At 41.1% G+C, this 18,651-nt stretch overlaps 1 protein-coding gene across 1 annotated transcript in view; it reads left to right on the forward strand.

Annotated features, from left to right (window-relative positions):
• Positions 1-217: 217 nt before the first annotated feature.
• The window catches only part of brinp2 (bone morphogenetic protein/retinoic acid inducible neural-specific 2), a 128,970-nt gene continuing 110,536 nt past the window's right edge, over positions 218-18,651 (forward strand). Inside the window, exon 1 of the mRNA XM_061083590.1 lies at positions 218-597. Coding sequence (XP_060939573.1) covers positions 218-597 — 380 coding nt within the window. The remainder of the gene's footprint in view (positions 598-18,651) is intronic.

Below are 18,651 nucleotides of genomic sequence, written 5' to 3' on the forward strand. Positions count from 1 at the left end.
GGCCCCTTAAAGTCATCCAGCTGCACCAGACACATAGATATGATAGTTTAGAATTTTTACCACCACCAAGGAGGTCCTTTCATATCTAAGTGTTTTAATCTCTATTATCATTGTTTTTATAATTAACGCCAAATTTTTCTGTGTTTGGTTTTTCAGGCCAGTGGGAGGTGACTGTCAGAAGAAATGCCGGTCCCAGGTGCCCTAGTACATCACCACCATGGCAACTCCTTGGCCAGTGAGAAGAGAGAGGTGCTCCCATGGCTCTGTGTGCCTTGCTAGATGGTCAGCGTCCTCCTTGATGCTCCTATGGTTGCCTTGGGTGTTGCTATGGCAGCCATGGCCCACCCGAGCTGAACAAGTGGGCGGCGGGGGACACAGTGGGAAGCCAATCCATAGTTCGCTAGCGTCTGCCTCATCCTCTTCGTCCTCCTCCTCTTCCCCCTCCAGCACCTCATCGTGGGGCTTCAGCACGAGGCAGAGTGGGGGGCAGCTGGACTGGCTGCTGTCAGAGAAGGGACCTTTCCACAGATGTCCAGAGTACACAGAGTTCAGAGAGCGGTTCCAGCAGGGATTTTCTACCAGATACAAGATTTACAGGTAAGAAAGTTCTGCACCCTCATGTATGAGCAATGTGAAAACTAATATTTTGGCTCCAAAACGATAGAAAAAATAAACAAATTTAAACTACTTGCACTGAATTACGGTTGAACCAACCTAGGACATGATATAAGGTGAATTAGTCTTTTTTGAACTTTAAAAATATTATTCATTACCACTTATGTAATAATTCACGTGATAATTCAAGCTTTCAGTCGTCTCAAACTGGCTTGACTTAGACACAGAAGTTTCCCTGCTGCTTTAAACTCGTGAACTTAACTTGCATCACAAGTTCAAAGATGTATTGTACGTTTTGAAAATATGAAACCACAAGTTTATGATATGATGATGAATCTGGTGATTAATGTGGAGAAGGCAGATCGGCCTTCTTTGTAACATGTTGACACAAGAACAAATCTGAGCCACTTAGTACCAGACTCAGAGTCCACAGATATATATGTGTATTCATACACCACATCAGCCCTCATCATATCAACTTCTTTTTACGATTAAGTTGCAATTATAGCTTTGACTACAGTAAGGAGCACCCTTGTCATTATTAAACCATTTGTACCAGAAAATTCAAAAGGAAATCCAGTTAGGCTTGGTGGTGATGGATCCACTTGTGGACAGCTCCCTGGTCAAGAAACCTGCTAAACACCTTGAGCCCAAAGGATGGAATTTAGTTACAATTTGAAACATTTAAACACTTGAGCCTGGTTATGACTGTATAAAGATGCAGCAGTCCTTCCAGTTCCTTTATAACCGTATGGAACTAATGTACAGTAAATGTAGGTTTGATTGTTAAAAGATAGATCAAGTTTCATAAATGTCCTTTGCTTCACAGCTTCAGAATAATGTTCAGAGAGGAGTTATTTTTGTTCAGCATTTATGTGGCATTCAATCTTTTTCCAGGAAATGTTACCAATTCATGAGTGGTGAGCATACACCCACACCCACAGTACTGGACAGCCATGCTGCAGTGCCTGGTGAGCAGTTTGGGGGGGTTAAGTACCTTTTTCAAGTGTTTATTCAGTTCTCCCCCATCCGTCGTTCTCACTGCCATCCAGGGATTTGAACATGTGACCTCACTGAAACAACTCCCACCCACTACCAGTTCGAAATAACACTAGTCACAGATTTTCATTTTGAAAAACAAAACCCCCGGCCAGCCAAATATCAACTTCGAGCACATATCACCAGATACAATAAACAAAATGATTCTTCAACTGAACTCTCTACAGTTTGAATAATGCAGCACTAACTCCTAAATTCATCAAAGAATCAATGTGCATGAGAGCGTGTAATGAAATGCTGCCCTCTGTTACTTTTACTTAAAAACGTATTGTCAAACATAGCTCTTTGCATCAAAATTTGCTGGATGGGTGAAATTTAATTTCCATCGCTACTGCGTGACCTGTGTGACAGCAGTATCTCCTTTCTGCTGATAATGGACTGTGTGGTGTGTGTATGTGTGTGAAGTTAAAGGAGACTTTAGATTGCATTTTTTGAATCCCAATAGTTTTTAGTGTGTCCCCTCTTCTCTGACTGGCCTGTTTGGACATTTTATTAACTAATTAATTTGAAACGAGCTGTTTTGGAGAGATTTTTTCCGTCTTTTTATCTCGGCTGTTAAATTCATTTTCCAGTAAGCTTGCTCTGCTGCTGACATTCATGCGGACTCTGCTAATTCAGCTAAATAAAACATTGTTCTGAGGTGGATTCTTTAAAGAGCAGCTGAACAGATACAGAGGGAATGGTGAATGTATCGGGTGGCAGATTAAAGCAGAACTTTTAAACCTGCTTTAATGTAATCTGTGAATAGATAAATGGAAAAAAAAATTGCACATTTGTGTCGCAGAACAAGGAGATGTGACTGTGATTACTACGCATTTTGCTTAAATCCGTTTGTGCTGATTCTTTCTCTTGTGAATCATGAGCTCAGCAGGACCAGGGGTAAATGGAATTCAGGCTTTAACTAGTTTAAGGAGCAGTAATTACAACTTGTAATATAAATAATATATAGCAAAGGTTCATTATAGTCATAGAAACACGAATGTCCGTGCAGCCAGCTCTCACCTTCCTGGGGCGGTGCAATTTAAAAGATGTGACGGGATAACATCCTTCATGACAGCTCGTAACTCCAAACTCATAAAAAAAAAATTTCAAATTTTAAAAAAGGCACCTTCTGCAGAGCTGTAGCATGTACAGGATCCAACACAGTCCTTCCATGTCTTTTATAATCCTGAGACATCAATACATTAAACAATTCTCTGAAATGAGTTTTATCGTGAAGCTTCAAAAGGATTATTATTCATGAAGAGACGACAGAGTTCGGCCTGTCTACTCTGCATTACATACGACACTGTTGAACACATACATCTAAGCAGGATATAATTCACTGCAATAGGATGAGTAGGATGAAGAGAATAGTGGCAGCAAGGTACAAGGTACAGAGGGAGCCGCATCCGCATCCATGTGATGTGATGACTCTAAATTATTCATTAATTGTTGTTATTTATAGAATGTTAACATTAGCGTTACGTATCTTTACTAATTGTGGTCAGTGGCCAGAGCTGGACCCACACAATCCCTGCTCATTCAAAAAATGCCGTTAAAATGGTCAGTCCATGCTCGTGTTTGTAAGTTGTTTCTATACAGATCTCTGAAGTGACTTTGCAACATGATAACATTAACGTATATGTATGTATCTCTATTTTGTTATTAGTGATTCCCTCATCAATGTCCAAGAGGTTGGTCAAGACTTTTAAGCCATTGCAAATTGATCCGACAAAATGAAGATACAGCATCATGACAACACAGCTTTATCAGCATTTATGATAAGAGAAAGGTCAACGTCAACACCTTTCTGTGTTAATGTCTCCAATGGTGGGGAGATAGTTGCCAGTGGAGCAGGGCAGACATGTACCACCCCTTTAAGAGCTCTACTGTTTGGTACAGCTGCTTCACCTCACCATGATGCTGTCCACTGCACACCTGCAGAACGTCTAAACAACCTTTGGACTGAGTGTATCTTTCTTCAGCGTCCCTAAGGAAGTAGAGGCTCTGGTTCAACCTTTTTACAGTGTGGGATATTTTGTGGAGTGGTAAAGATTGTAGGTGATGTACATGTGGAAGCCAAAAGCAGTCCTTAGTGTGAAGAGTCTGACAGAGTTAGAGGTTAGGACTGACGCACAGGTGAACTCAACCATCATTGTCTTTTAATCTATCTAGTTTCCGTTTGAGAAATATGAAGATGAGAACACCAAAGATGCAACTAGATCATTTTCTAGATAGTCCCACAATTCTTAAGGTTTGGACACAGAAGTCATTCTTTGGACAGTGAGTGCAGAGACAGGTGTTTTGTTGCCTGTGTCCAGAGGCTGTTAGATGTGTGGTCTGTACATGATGCAGCGGAGTCCCTCACCAGCTCCACAGGTCATGTCTGCCACGGTCACTATTACCATTTTTGCTAATTAAAAGCCAAATGTGATTGATTTATACTCCATCCACCTACGGCTGAAGTTTGAATTTCCATTTTCTGAACTTGGAGATGTGTATCCTTCCTTTCCTCAGTTCATTAGCTCTTTAAAACTCAAAATATTATTTTAGAGCATAACTTGAATGTTGTCACGTGCATTTCTTCTGTCATAAACATATATTTCCCTTATATATTATAATTATCTGTGGCTTCTATTTCTTTGATGTCATAGGAGGGGACTGTGACTGTGTTTCAAAAGACTTTTTCTAACACATCCATATGGTCCCTTTTGAAGTGCATCATACAGACTCTGGCTCACTTCCTCTCTCTTCCTGGCTGTTTTTTTCATCAATAGTAAAGTCAGCTAGAGATGTGTGACAGGCTGGTTTGCATTTATACAGCCACTCTCCGCTGGTGCCCGTTTCAGTTCTCTGCTGTTCCTCTGGTCACTTGGACAGCAGGAGGTGAGACACATCTTCATCAAAGCTGCTTTTATCAGTTCCTCATCCATCAGTTTCTTCAGCTGACTACGTCCCCGTGTGCACAGTCTCAGGTGCTTTTACTTTTACAAATACAGAATGACAAGTCTTTTCCTGTCTCCCTCCGTCTTCCTCCCTCTTTGCTGCCTTCCCTTCCTCTCACTCTCCCTCTGCCTCCACTTGAATGAAATGGAAATGACAGCATCACTTACAGATGAAAGGGAAGTGAAGTGTGAAATGACAGGTGAAGTTTCCATAAGTGGGGCAGATTGTCATATGACTCTTCTTTTAGCTGCAGGACACTTTCATTGAACCATGATAAGACAACATGGCAAACTCCTCCTGATGTGCACCGCTTTCTCCTAGACACAAATACTAACTTTTCTGACTTCTTATTTTTGGCTATTTTTTTTTTCTTCCTCTCTCTTCCTGTTGTCAACTTCCTAGGATTTTATTTTGTAATGATTATTGGACAAGATCAAAGGTCAGGACCAAACACGGAAGCTGTGAACGATAACCAAAATTAGATCCGGCCTAAAGATGTAGTCTCAACTGAATGTTTTGTTGCAGTGGGAAAACATTTTATTGGATAGTTAACTGCAGCAGCGTTAAAAAATAAAAGGAGAACAAGAAGTGCAGGAAACTCACAGGATTGCTTTACCTCAGACAATGTAATGTTTGAATGACAAATACAGTCATTTTGCTGATAGTGATACGATAATGACAGTGACAATGAAATTAACAAAGTGAACCTATTTCCTCCATTTAAAGACAAGTCCACTAACAAACAATGTCAATAATAGATACACAGCCCTTGAGGGGATAACAATAGGACATACATATAGAAAAGTCTTTAGTCCGGTCCCTGCATTTCAATGTGAAACGAAAATGAACCTTGCTTTGGACCGTGGTCCAGATTTTCAGGTGTGAAAATGCCCTGACTCTCTGGGAGTGTCTGCAGCGTGTGACAGCTGCCTCAATGATCTGCTGCGTCTCAAACGCATCTGTTGTTGTTCCAGGGAGCGTGCGTCTACTGCTGAGCTGCTACATGAGCTGCCACATGTATTTGAATTCCCTATTTTTTCCAAAATATAAGGACAATGTGACATAACACAACAAAATGTCAGGACCCTACACGACTTTTGTTCCTGCAATAACAATGAAAACCTTGTTATAACAAATTAATTGATTAACACAACAGAAACCCTGGATTGCTTTTACTTTGAAACAGGTACAGGAAGTGTTGCAAATATGTATGTTTGTGACATGTTCAACAGGTAGAAACTGTGGTTAAAGGTCATTTTCACTGTCTATTTTGCTCTGAACAAAAGAGTAGTGAAGCTCACACGCAGGCACCTGAGAGGCTTGTCTCTTGCAGGCAGTGGGGCTGCTCCCACCTGTCAACATTGACACTGAAATGAAAAGCACGTCCTGCGACACACACGCCCACGCAGCCAGTGAGGCCTGGGCGTTCGTCTCCTGGAAGGCAATAGCAAAGCTTCTCTTGCTTGTTTAGGTTGAGTAACTATTTGGAGCAACTCCCTGTTCAATCGGAGCAAATCTTTACTTTAGTAATTATGTTCTCATATAATCACTTAATTGTTTCCTCAATTGGTGCTAGCTAACATGATCCCTGAAATCCCTGACACGATTATGTTTTTAATGAATTAATGCAGCATTCCAATAATGTGCAGTATCCAAGAGGCAGGAAGGTGAATGTCAAAAAGACTTTAACCTTTGAGTTATTTACAACAAAGTCAGTTTGGTTTCAATCAAGCAATCAATCAATCAAATTTGATTTGTATAACCCATATTTACAAATCACCATTTGTCTCATTGGGCTTAACATCCTCTGTCCTTAACCCTCAACAAGATTTAGGAAAAACGATGAGGAAAAAACTATTAACAGGGGAAAAATTTTAGAAACCTTAGAGAGAGCCAATGTGACGGATCCTTCTCCCAGGACAATAACTGTATTTACAACATTGATTAGAAGAAACAGTTTGTAACATAATTGAAAGTAAATGGATTGAGGAGTTATTATTATAAATGGTAGAGTATGTGAGTTTGGTTTAAGGTTATTGATACATTAATGGCTTTGTTCTGTAGTCAAAATCAGATTTTCCAGCAAAAATCAAATGCCATTTGTTGTTGATTACACATCCTGCAAGCAATTTGCTTTGTGTCGGCTGTTACCGACAGACGTCTCTTGAATGACATATATATGTTGATTCTCTTTCCTTTCAGCAGCTGTTTCCAGTTTGACGCAAAGTAATTGTCAGTTACTTAGTAACCAGTGCAGCATCCTATCCCTCCAGCTCATCCTCAATCAATTCCCTCATCACTTCAGGAAGCTCTAAAAATCAGGATGAGCCCTTATTTCAGACCCAATCCAGCCATGACTCACTCATATGTAACTGCGGGTATGTCAGAATTGAGTGCTGCCTCTCGTCTCTCCTCCGCGCTGTCAGAGATTCATTGCCTCCATGTTTGTGTAGTGTGTGCCTCCAAAGTGCGTGCTAAATTTCTGAGATTGTTTATTTTTGTCCTTGTTGATTTGATTGCTGCATCCCCTGCTACCCACAACAACAAAGCACTCTGGTATTTCAGCCAAGGCATCCCACTATGTGCTCCTCAAGACCACTGGCAGACTTCCTCTCAGTCTGTATGAAAACAATGACAGTGGCAGAGAAACAAGGCCGGCGGGGGCCTGACAATATGAGCTCCAAGGCAACAGCGCCAAACCCAAGTGAAATGTCGTCTTTTTCCACGACCAGATAAAAAACGAGAAAATAACACTACTCTCAGCTGAGGGTCCTGAGCTTTTTCTATGTGATTGTCAATTTGAAGTTTATTGTTTTCATATCTTTACACTTATGAAACCGATATGAAATATTGATCCTTTGCTGTGCAGTGATGAAAATGCTAATGAATGTAATTCTGAGTGGAGTCATGTGGAACCTCATTCCATAAGCCTGATCAGTGATGGTGGATGGTGGAGATAATGTGCATGACAGGACAGTGGTTAGATGAATGAAGAGACTGACAGCCCTGATCAAACTCACAGTTCTGTAATTAGATCATAATTATAACTACATGCGCTGGCACCTAGTTATTTTTACATGCGTCATGGAACAGGAAGCCGGCAGTTAGTAAACACTAAAGAGAAAACAGCTCTCCTCCTGTGTTTCTTACTGTACTCCGGTGACACTTACTAATGCTAATACTCTATCTGATTATCATTTAGGATGCCGGCGGGCTTCTCTCTGCATTAACTCTCCACAGAGCCAGAGCAAAATTGGCTGCTCTCATTAGCTTTTAATAAGGGGTAATGGAGATGGGAATCCATGTTGGCTACATTTTCCTGGGCTAACCCTAATCCGTTAAATCCTTTAATCTCATCATCGCACTAGTTACATCAGCTGCTACAGCCTTAAACAAGCTCGCAAACTATCAATGGATGAGGTCGCTGTAGCTGCACTTTCCTGAGTGTTGGCTATTCTCTCCGGTGGCGGCTGTTGTCTGAGGAGAAATCCCACTGTGCCTTCACATGAGAGGCTGTTTGGAGTCAGTCCATTTTTGGCAGTCACATATACATCAAATTCACTATCATGTACTTATCATGTACTTCAACATGTTTTTTTTTTCATGTGAGTTTCTAGATAATGCCCTCATCTCCTCCATGAAGGATACTGTAATGTTAGTTAAAGTGATGCTGCATACTTAATTGTTTTTTTAGCTGTAAAAAAAATCCAATGACTTAATTGAACCTTACCCTGATGAAATAAATAAAAGCTGATTTTAATATCAGATTTATTACCTTGACATTTATAATCAATTAATGGGTTTAACACAGTTCATAATGCCATGTAGTGTTTCAAACTTTGAGGGCCAATGCTTATTTGGAATCAACCTATTCAGAGATGTCCCCCATCATCTTCTGCCCCTTGGCCACTGCCCTCTACAGACAGGGTTTAGTTTTCTCGGCAGCGGTTGCCTGTGACGGTGGTTCAACGCCTCGGGACGACTGTAGCTTTGGTCACAAAACTGTGTGTGCTACAACTGGAGTAGTAGCTCAAAGCTAGGCAGTCTAAATAACTTAGCTTTTGCAAGGTGATTTGTATGTTGTATGTCTGTGGTTGGGGTGGATCTGGGTAGGCCCTACCCTGTCCTCCCAGCACTGCGTTCTAAAGGTATTTATTTAAATGTCCATGGAAAGACAATTCAGCCAAAACTTTGATTTTAACAGGGCCTTCTCCCATTAACTATAAGTGTTTAGGTGCCAACATTCATTAGTTGTTATAGTTAGATTTTACTACAGATTTCCAAGTCTACCATCAGAGGTGTGGACTCTTGTCATATTCAAGTCATGAATCAGATCCTCGCGAATGGACAAAAATAAAATAACTGAAACTCAGCTTGGAGCCCTCCAGCTCACATAGCTATGGTGTTGACTTGCATGGTACGCTATGGCCAAGCCCTGACTCCAGATACCGACAACTCTTACACTTACTCAACAGTTTGATCAGAAAAACAAACAAACTCAGCCCAACTTTGCTACTTAATCTGCTTTCGAGTACAAAGATCCATTAGGAAAGCACTATGGCAGGGAGAACAGATGTTGAATTGTTTAAACACCTAAATGTAATGATATAGCTGAATATTGATTTTCTTGTGATGGTACAGTAATATGAATATGCCACAGTGCATATAAACATGGCTCAGCCTATACAGTTAGGCTACCACCACCTTCTCTTTGATCTCCGCTTTTTTGCTGCCATCTGCCGTACGAGCTGTCACAGGCTAATATTGCTGTAATAGTAGCATGTAGTGTGAGGCGTAACAAGAAGAAGCTGAATAAACTCAAAATATCTCAATGTGTCCACCCTAGTATTGGCACCACAAATTTGAGACCTAATTTAACTTCTTATATCAGTGGAAGAGGTCTCTCCAGCTTTAATGATATATGATTACAGTTATTGATCGCAGGAAACAGGACCAGCCTCCATTGTGTGATGCCTTAATTGGCAGCTCAACCGATTAGATGGTGTATTGGATGAATGCAGATCAAGAGCAAACAGATTGAATACGCAGAATCTGTTTGCGAAGGGACATGACTTTGAGGCCTAACGCCTTCTAGTTTGACCAATCATGTTTGAGTAGGCCTAGGTTAATCGCAGGTTAACAGTCCGCGTGGCGAGCAAAAGAGGTGGAACACATTGACAGAAATGCATTGGATATCCATCTATCATCTTTACCGCTTATCCATTTAAGGGTCACGGGGGCAGCCAATCTCAGCTAACATTAGGGAAGAGGCGGGGTATACCCTGGACAGGTCCCCAGCCCATCAAAGGGCCAACATACAGAGACAATCAATCTTCTGTGTCTCTTGGTGTGCAGTTTAACCTGGTGCGTGTGGGATTACTCAGGGTACTCCGGCTTCCACACATAGTCCAAGACATGCAGATTGAGGTTAGGTCAATTGGAGACTCTGAATTGACTGTAGCTGTAAGTGTGAGTGCATCAGCTATTAGCTTTTTGATCCATCTGTATTCATATGCAGATAGCTGTTAATAGAGATTCAACATCTGGACCTGAAACACTTACAAAGATAATCGCTGTTTGTGTTTCTTGTAGAGAAACCTTCGACTTGTGTAATAAAATAAACTAGTGAATCTTGGCTGTTGCCCCTAGAGGCAGTTTCCTTGTAAGACCAATTTAACAAAAATAGAGGCCAAATCCAATAACACCCCTTGGCCCTATCCCTTACCCTTTGTTTTGCACGTTCACGTGTAGGGGTAGGCTGTCCCAATACCGTCCCTCACTTCAAACCTTGGGGTAATGGAAATTTCTCAAGATCACCTGGACATCCGGATCCGGACCAAGATGGACGCTTGAGACATTTCTCCGCTCCAGGCTACAAACAAATTAATAACTTTTTCCTTTTAAACTTAGCACCGTCGGTCGAATTGTACCCCAGCGATGCCCAAACCGCAACGCCATAAAGATTTTGCTATTTTTTCACCGTCGGGCGCTGCCGCTAAGAAGAGAACCACTCGACAAACGGCCCAGTGTGTCCCGAGCGAGGCCAGCCAAGGTGAGGCCAACGTTCCAGAGCTAACGCTAACGGATCAAGCTACCATGGAGCAGATCTTAGCCGAAATAAAGTCTGTGGCCTCTCGGGTGAACCACATGGATGAATCAGTCAGCGCTCGCCTGGACACCATTGACAGTGCACTGAACGAAATTAAAGTATCTGTCACTTCAGTGGAGAGCTCCTTGTCGGCTCTGTCTTACCGAGTGACGGACCTGGAGAAGCGCATGGAGGAGGTCGAGGAGAGGGTCTCTGCCACGGAGGACAGCCACAGTGCCCAGGACACCGGCACCACCGCCATAGAAAAAACAGTGAAGCAGCTGCTGCTGAAAATTGACGACCTAGAAAACCGTGGCCGTCGCAAAAATCTTAAAATTATCAACCTTCCAGAAAAGACGGAGGGCAACATCCCGCTTGCGGACTTTCTCCAGGTAACTTTACCGACCTTAATCGGCCTGCCTGCTGATTACCCCCCGCTGGAGATTGAACGCGCACATCGGGCCCCGGCTCCCGCTCCGGCCCCGGGTAAGCCCCCGAGAAGCGTCCTGGTCCGCTTTCTGCGAGACTCCCAAAGAGAGGCTTTGCTCAGAGCAGCGCTAAAGAAACGCGACATCCACCATGGCGGCTCCCTGCTGCGGTTCTACCCCGATCTGTCAGCGGAGGTCCTGCGAAGGCGGCGTGAGTTTGACACCATCGGGAAAGCGCTGGCTCTTCATAACAAATACCGTGGATTTGCCTACCCAGCCCGCCTCCGGTGTCTCCACGAAGGGCAAATTCGCCTTTTCGACACCCCTGAGTCTGCAGCTGCATTTCTGGATACCCTTAAATGAGGTAATTTCTTCTGCATCTCAGTTGTTACCAGTTACAATGGAAAAGAACAGACTTTACATGCACACGGAGCCCCCGCTGAACATTGTGTATTTTTCTGTGACCACCACATGAACTTTGTGAGAATAGTTTAATATCAACGGAGCCGATTGATCGACTCGTAGTTTTTTCCCTTGGGAATAAGGTGTTTTTATTTTACTCTCATTTTGTATTATACTTAGTGTGATTTCATACTCTACTGCAGTGCTTTTTTCCCCTTTTTTTTTCTCTTTTTGCTACAAATACAGCACTTGCACTTTTAATTTAGTTTTGTTAATTCATATATCTTTATCGTATCAGCTCTGTGTGTAGTCTGTATTCAAAGAACACTTTGCACTAATGTTGTGGTCCAGGCAAAACTTGGAAACCCATTACTCGGGGGTTCCTCATAGTGCTGTATATTATTCAGCCTGGGGTGTGGATAATGTTTTTGGTGTCCTAGTTGTTACTGTGATCTACCTGCTAAACTAGGATTTAGACTAGGCTTAGTATGCCCAGTGACTTAATTTGGGGTAGTTTATTCCTGTCGTTCGGGGACAGGATAGGGGAGGGTAAGCGCTGCTGTTTATATTATTCTTGTTTCATTTTCCTTTTGTTGGATGATTGGAGTCTAGGTTTATTTTCTCATACAACTGCCTGCATTTTGACTCATTCCCCCGCACTCAGCACCTGCTATTTAATCACTTTCCGGCTTTGCGGCTCTCATGTCTAGTTCACTTAAACTTATAACTTGGAATGTCCAGGGACTGGGCCATGTAATTAAAAGGAAGAAGATTTTAACATATTTGAAAAAACAAAAATGTGATATAGCATTACTTCAGGAAACCAGGCTATCTGATACAGAACATTTGAAACTTAAGAGGGACTGGGTAGGCAAAGTTTACTTTTCCTCCCATTCAAAGAATAAAAAAGGTACAGCCATTCTTATAAATAAGAACCTTCCCTTCATCTTGGAACATGAAGAAAAGGACTCAGAGGGGAGATTTATTTTGATTAAGAGTTCGATTCTTGGACAACATATAACTATTCTCAATATTTATGCACCAAATATTGATTCACCCCAGTTTATGTCGCAAATGATTTTGATGTTTAACCATCACTGCAAGGGCTTGGGCTTCCTAGCCGGCGATTTGAATTGTATAATGAACATCTCTCTGGATAAATCCTCTCCTGCAAACAAGTCTAAACCGAGAGCATCTGCTGTCCTTAAAAACTTATGCACAGATACCGGATTGATAGATATATGGCGACATTTAAATCCTAAAAGGAGAGACTACACGTTTTATTCAAATCCCCATAACTCGTATTCTAGACTAGACTATTTTTTTATTCCCAAAGACTTTTTACACTCTGTCCAGACTTGCTGTATAGATTCTATTGTCTTATCAGACCACGCTCCGGTACATCTATGCATTAACCCATTATTTAACATTCCTAGAACTCCCATTTGGAGATTCAATTCGTCATTTTTAAATAGTGACTCTTTTTGCGTTTTTGTCCGGAACAACTTATCACAATTCTGGCTCGACAATAAAAGCTCTCCAGTGTCCTCTGCCACGATTTGGGATGCAGCTAAAGCCACTTTACGTGGTTACCTTATATCCTACAGCTCTCATCAGAAAAAGGTTTTAGAGGAAAACAGAAAGAATCTTGAAAAAGAATTGACTAGGCTGGAGCAGATACATAAACAGTCACCTACTCTAGCAAACTTAAAGGCGCTAGTCGCTGTTAAGACTGCACTTAACTTGGATCATACTCGCCATGTTCAGAAACTGTTACTTTACACTAAACAGAAATATTATGAATTTGGCAATAAGTCCAGTCGCCTGCTTGCCCACCAACTGAAAAATCTAAATAATGCTCAATTAATATGATAAGAACACAGAATGGGGATGTCACACATGATCCAACGATTGTCAATAGTACTTTCCGGGATTTTTATAAATCCCTGTATAGTACAGATAAGGCTGACGAGGCTGACATTGCTTCATATTTGAACAATGTCCCTTTACCTACTATTGCGGAGGAGGATCGCTACAGCTGGGATGCTGCATTCACTCCAGAGGAGGTCTGGGCTGCAATTCAGTCTATGCCAAATGGGAAGTGTCCAGGCCCCGACGGGTTTCCACTGGAATTTTTTAAGAAATTCTGGCCAGAGATCCGCACAATTTTTATGCCTGCCGTTAATGGTATCTTGAGAGATGGCATGCCCCCCTCCTGGAGATACACTTCCATTAGTTTACTTCTAAAAAAAGATAAAAACCCTTTAGATTGTTCATCATTTAGGCCTATTAGTCTCCTCAATGTGGACTACAAAATTATGGCAAAGGTACTGGCTCGGAGATTGGAAAACATCCTTCCGAAAATAATAAACCCAGATCAAGCGGGGTTTGTAAAATCAAGATATGGCACAGACAATGTACGTCGCGTTCTTAATATTGTTCAATATCTTAACACACACAAAAATCCAGCACTTATAGTCTCCCTTGATGCCGAAAAGGCTTTCGACCGGGTTGAATGGTCTTTTCTGTTTCCGGTGTTAGCAAAATTCGGCCTGGGCTCTAATTTCATTAACATGATTAAAACCTTCTATACAGACCCAATAACCACAGTTAATACAAATGGTTTGATGTCTGATGGCTTCCCGGTGCGCAGGGGTTGCAGACAGGGGTGCCCCCTGTCACCTTTACTGTTTATACTGTTTATTGAACCTCTGGCCGAGGCCATCAGAACTAACCCTGATATATTTGGGATTGGGGTGGGTGAGGAAAACCACATTATTTCCTTATTTGCAGATGATGTCCTTTTATATATTTATAAACCTGAGAAATCAATTCCGGCAGTTTTGAAATCAATAGCCACATTCAGTGCCCTGTCGGGTTATAAGATCAACCTGGGGAAGTCGGTTGTTACACCCTTTGATATCCCCCAGGATATGTCTATACAATCTCCTTTCCAAGTGTCCAGGAGGGGTTTTAAATATTTAGGTATCTTTGTCACCCCTGATTTAAATAATCTGTTTGAAACTAATTACTCACCTCTAATTCAAAGGGTTAAGAACGATCTGACAAAATGGGCCTCGATACCAACTTCTTTCCTCGGGAGAATCAACACTATAAAAATGAATATTCTTCCTCGATTGAACTATTTATTTCAAAATCTCCCGTGCTACCTGACCTCTGCATTTTTTAAGTCTCTGAATTCTCATGTATCTCGCTATATCTGGAACAATAAACATCCAAGAGTTAAGTTCTCTACTCTTACTAAGCCAAAGGATCTCGGAGGCTTGTCATTGCCTTCTCTACAACTATACTATTGGTCAGCACAACTTAAAATGATGTCAGAGTGGTTTTTGAATAGGAAAGATTCCTTATGGTTGGGTCTTGAATCTCAATCTTGTTATCCCAGAAAACTTACTTCCCTTCCATTCATCAATAATATAGATCATTTAAATCATCTCAAGAATAACATAATTGTTTATAACACACTACTAGTCTGGCGAGACGTGAGGAAATACCAGAATATTCCTCCTGTCCTCTCTCTCCGATCTCCCCTGGCTCTGAATCCAGATTTACCAGCACAGATTAGGAGTATTGGTCTGATGGAGTGGGCATCTAAGGGCCTATCTAACTTTATGGACCTGTTGGACTCCGACTCTGTTAAACCATTTGAGCAAATCAGGGCTGATTTTAATATTCCTCACAAAGACTTTTATAAGTATCTCCAAATTCGTCACTTCATAGGGTCCCTTCTGAGGACAGGCAAGATTCGCATGGGACTGTCAGAGTTGGAAAACACAATAATTCTGGCTAAGTCTCCCAAAAAACTGATATCAAAGATTTATGTTTCACTTTTTTATTTTGAATCTTCAGGTTATGACTCTTTGAAGCCGGTATGGGAGCGCGACCTGGAGGTGACGTTTAACCCTATAGACTGGGACAAGATCTGTAGTGGGGTTTTCCCCAAATGTACCTCAATCTCCATACATGAACAGAACTTTAAATTTTTTTTTAGAACCTATTACACACCTGTTTACCTCCAGAGAATGTTCCCTGACACCTCTAACCTTTGTTATAAATGTAAAGTACATAAAGGTACATTTATTCACTTGTTTTGGTCATGCGACCTTATACAGACTTTCTGGAAGGGGGTACACTCTGTAATTCAGGAGGTCACGGGTAAAATATTCTTGCTGACTTCCTCTTTCTGTCTCCTCAGTCATACCCCAGACAATCTCTTTGATGCGGACACTAATTCTTTGTTGATAATTCTTTTATTTTTGGCTAAAAAATGTATTTTGCTGAGGTGGTCAACCCGTCAGGTCCCTACAGTCGACATGTGGATATCGCAGATTTCTGCTCTTTTCCCCATTGAGAAGTTGACCCACGACCTCAATCACAAATCAGTCAGGTTTTGGAAGATCTGGGAACCGGTGCATTCATTCTTACAAAAGCCATAACTCATATTATTTTTCTGGAAGGGGAGGACCAACTGCTCTTTTATTTTATTTGTTTCATTCTTTTTATTTTATATACGCTATTCCCTTGTCTATCTCCTGTCATCCTGCTGATTGTGTATGTATGTATGTTTGTGTATACACGGATGTATGTGTGTATATGTGTATGTGTGTATATATATATATATATATGTATATATGTATATATGTATGGGTATGTGTATGTGTGTATATAAATATATGTATATATGTGTGTAAGGATATATACTGCAGTGCTCATTGTTAGTTTGGGGTGGGATTTTTGTTGTTGTTCTGTTTGTTTTGTTGTCTGTTCTGTTTTTCTAATGTTTGTTCTATAAAATGGTAAAAAACCAATAAAAAGAATATTAAAAAAAAAAAAAAAGATCACCTGGAAGCTCGGACCGAAACCCACAAATGTATCAATTTCTCTATAAATAAGGATTTAAAATTTGGGATAATGATTGATTCAGTGTATTATGGTAATTGTTTTCCCAACAACCTTTAAAAGAAAGATAGCAAGCGCGCTAGCGTTAGCATGCTTGCGCTCTTATTCTGGGATAATATAGGTTTGTCACTTAGGTAACTGCAAACAATAGCATTGGTTTACATAAGATCTCAGCAATGTTATTACAATGACATCCCCGGCAAAACTCTGTCTAGTCGGTTTACATCGACGACTACTGATGAGATGTCAGGTTTTAGCGATGACTACTGATGATGTAACGGCTTCTTGAAGGGCTGTACCGATTCGTAGGGGAGGATTTCAACCACTACCCCATGTGACTCCATTTCAAGGGGAAAGATAACCCTGGAAAACAAGGGGTAGGGCCAGTGGGTGAAATAGGATTGGGCCTTAGTATATTTTTCGAAGTAATATTCAATGGAAAAAAATTACTTAATCTCCTTTTTTCAATCATGATCTAGTAGTCTTGCAAAGTCTGAATTAAGCTTTAGGAATAGTGGGGCACCACATGTGAGGCCATTGACTTTTTCTTCTGTGGTCCAAAACATCACAGAGTGCTTAGCGTGGACAGAGCAGTGGGGCAGAAACAAGCCTGTGGCTCCGTGATGGAAACAGTCAGGAGGCAACACTTGCCTGTTGTACACACTGTGTGGTGCCTATGTGTGTGTGTGTGCACGGCCAAAAACTGGCCCAAATTAATCCTGTGTAACACAAATGTGGGTCACACCGCCTCGCCATACAAACACACAGGGTCTTTGCAGTCGGTTTGACGTGTTAACCTCTCTGTTTCATGAAGGGACGAAACAAAAGAAGCATCGAAAGCCGCCTACATTACCACTGGTCTTAAACACCAAGTGGGTTCAAACAGAGACAGAGAGGCTGGGAGGCAGAGGGAAAGATGAAGAGGGCACAGAGGAAAAACCCAAACAGTGTGACACAGAGAGAGACATGCATACATTCAAGTGAAAGAACAAAGCTAACAGGGTGGACAGTATCTTGGAAAGTATAATACTGCATTTCATTCACATGCTGGCTGCCAGGGCACAACAGACAACAAACAGCTCACTTATACAACACATACACAGTGATGATCAGTTTGTGTTTTTTCTTACGGGATGAGGGGTTTCAGACCAGAACCAACAACCTGTCTCTGTCTGCCAATATTTTCTGATTCCAATCATTCCTGTTAAAGAGGTTGAAAATAGACACAGTGTTTTCATTTAAAATGCTGGGCACCTCCTTTTTTAGTAATACCTTCTCAGAATTAAATTAATGAAGGAAAACGTCAACAATTATTTGATTATTATCATTACATTTATTACAATTATTATTGCTGTCTGTAGCAAAATATTAATTAGCCTTATCAGCCTTATGATTTGCCATTAAATATATAAGTCATGGTTCAGCATAGTGCAACAATAATAATACTTCTGCTTCATTCTATGCTACCGGTTAACTTCTCTGATTAACATGTATTAAATAGACAATGAACTAAAGTCTTGATTAATTTATAAATTGACATTATTATTATTACTGTGTCAGAAAATAATGAGCATTAACAATAAGTTTATTGCTTGCAGTCTCAATCACATTATTACTAGTTCCGCTCTGTCTGATAACTGATGATTAACAATCCTCTGTGCAGGACTTTAAAGATGACAAGAACACCAACAACTAACCTCCCTGATTATCAGCTTTTGAATGTGAGGCAGTAATCTACTGCACTCCCAGAGGGAGCCATAATGATGGATGTGTTTCCTGTTTAAAGAGGAGCCTGCATGTGAAATAAAGTGTCTGCAAAGCAGCAGGTGAATATACAGAGACCTTGACCTCAGAAAGTGCACATGCAAAAAAAGTCTACCAGCGAGCTTTTACTTTACCCTCCCATATGAGCTATTTGGCATCAAAGAGCGGTTTGGCTATTAAAAATGCAATGCAGAGTAAAATCTGCCAAAACAAAACAAAAATGAAAGGGAGAAAGTGCGTGTGATTGTGTGAGAGGCTGTGTTCCTTTCCATTTTGCCTCAACTCAATTTAAAATCATAAAATAACCAACAGTAAAAGCCTTCACTAAATTACCTGGAGCTTTCCCACCTCTAGATCACATAGAACTCCAAATTGACAGGAGTGCACAACTTAAATCTATTTTTCATTGAAATTTCCCCCCCGGAGCCTCGAAGTGAAGACGAGCCC

This window comes from Limanda limanda, chromosome 13 (genome assembly GCF_963576545.1).
Source record: "Limanda limanda chromosome 13, fLimLim1.1, whole genome shotgun sequence".
NCBI classification, from domain to species: domain Eukaryota; kingdom Metazoa; phylum Chordata; class Actinopteri; order Pleuronectiformes; family Pleuronectidae; genus Limanda; species Limanda limanda.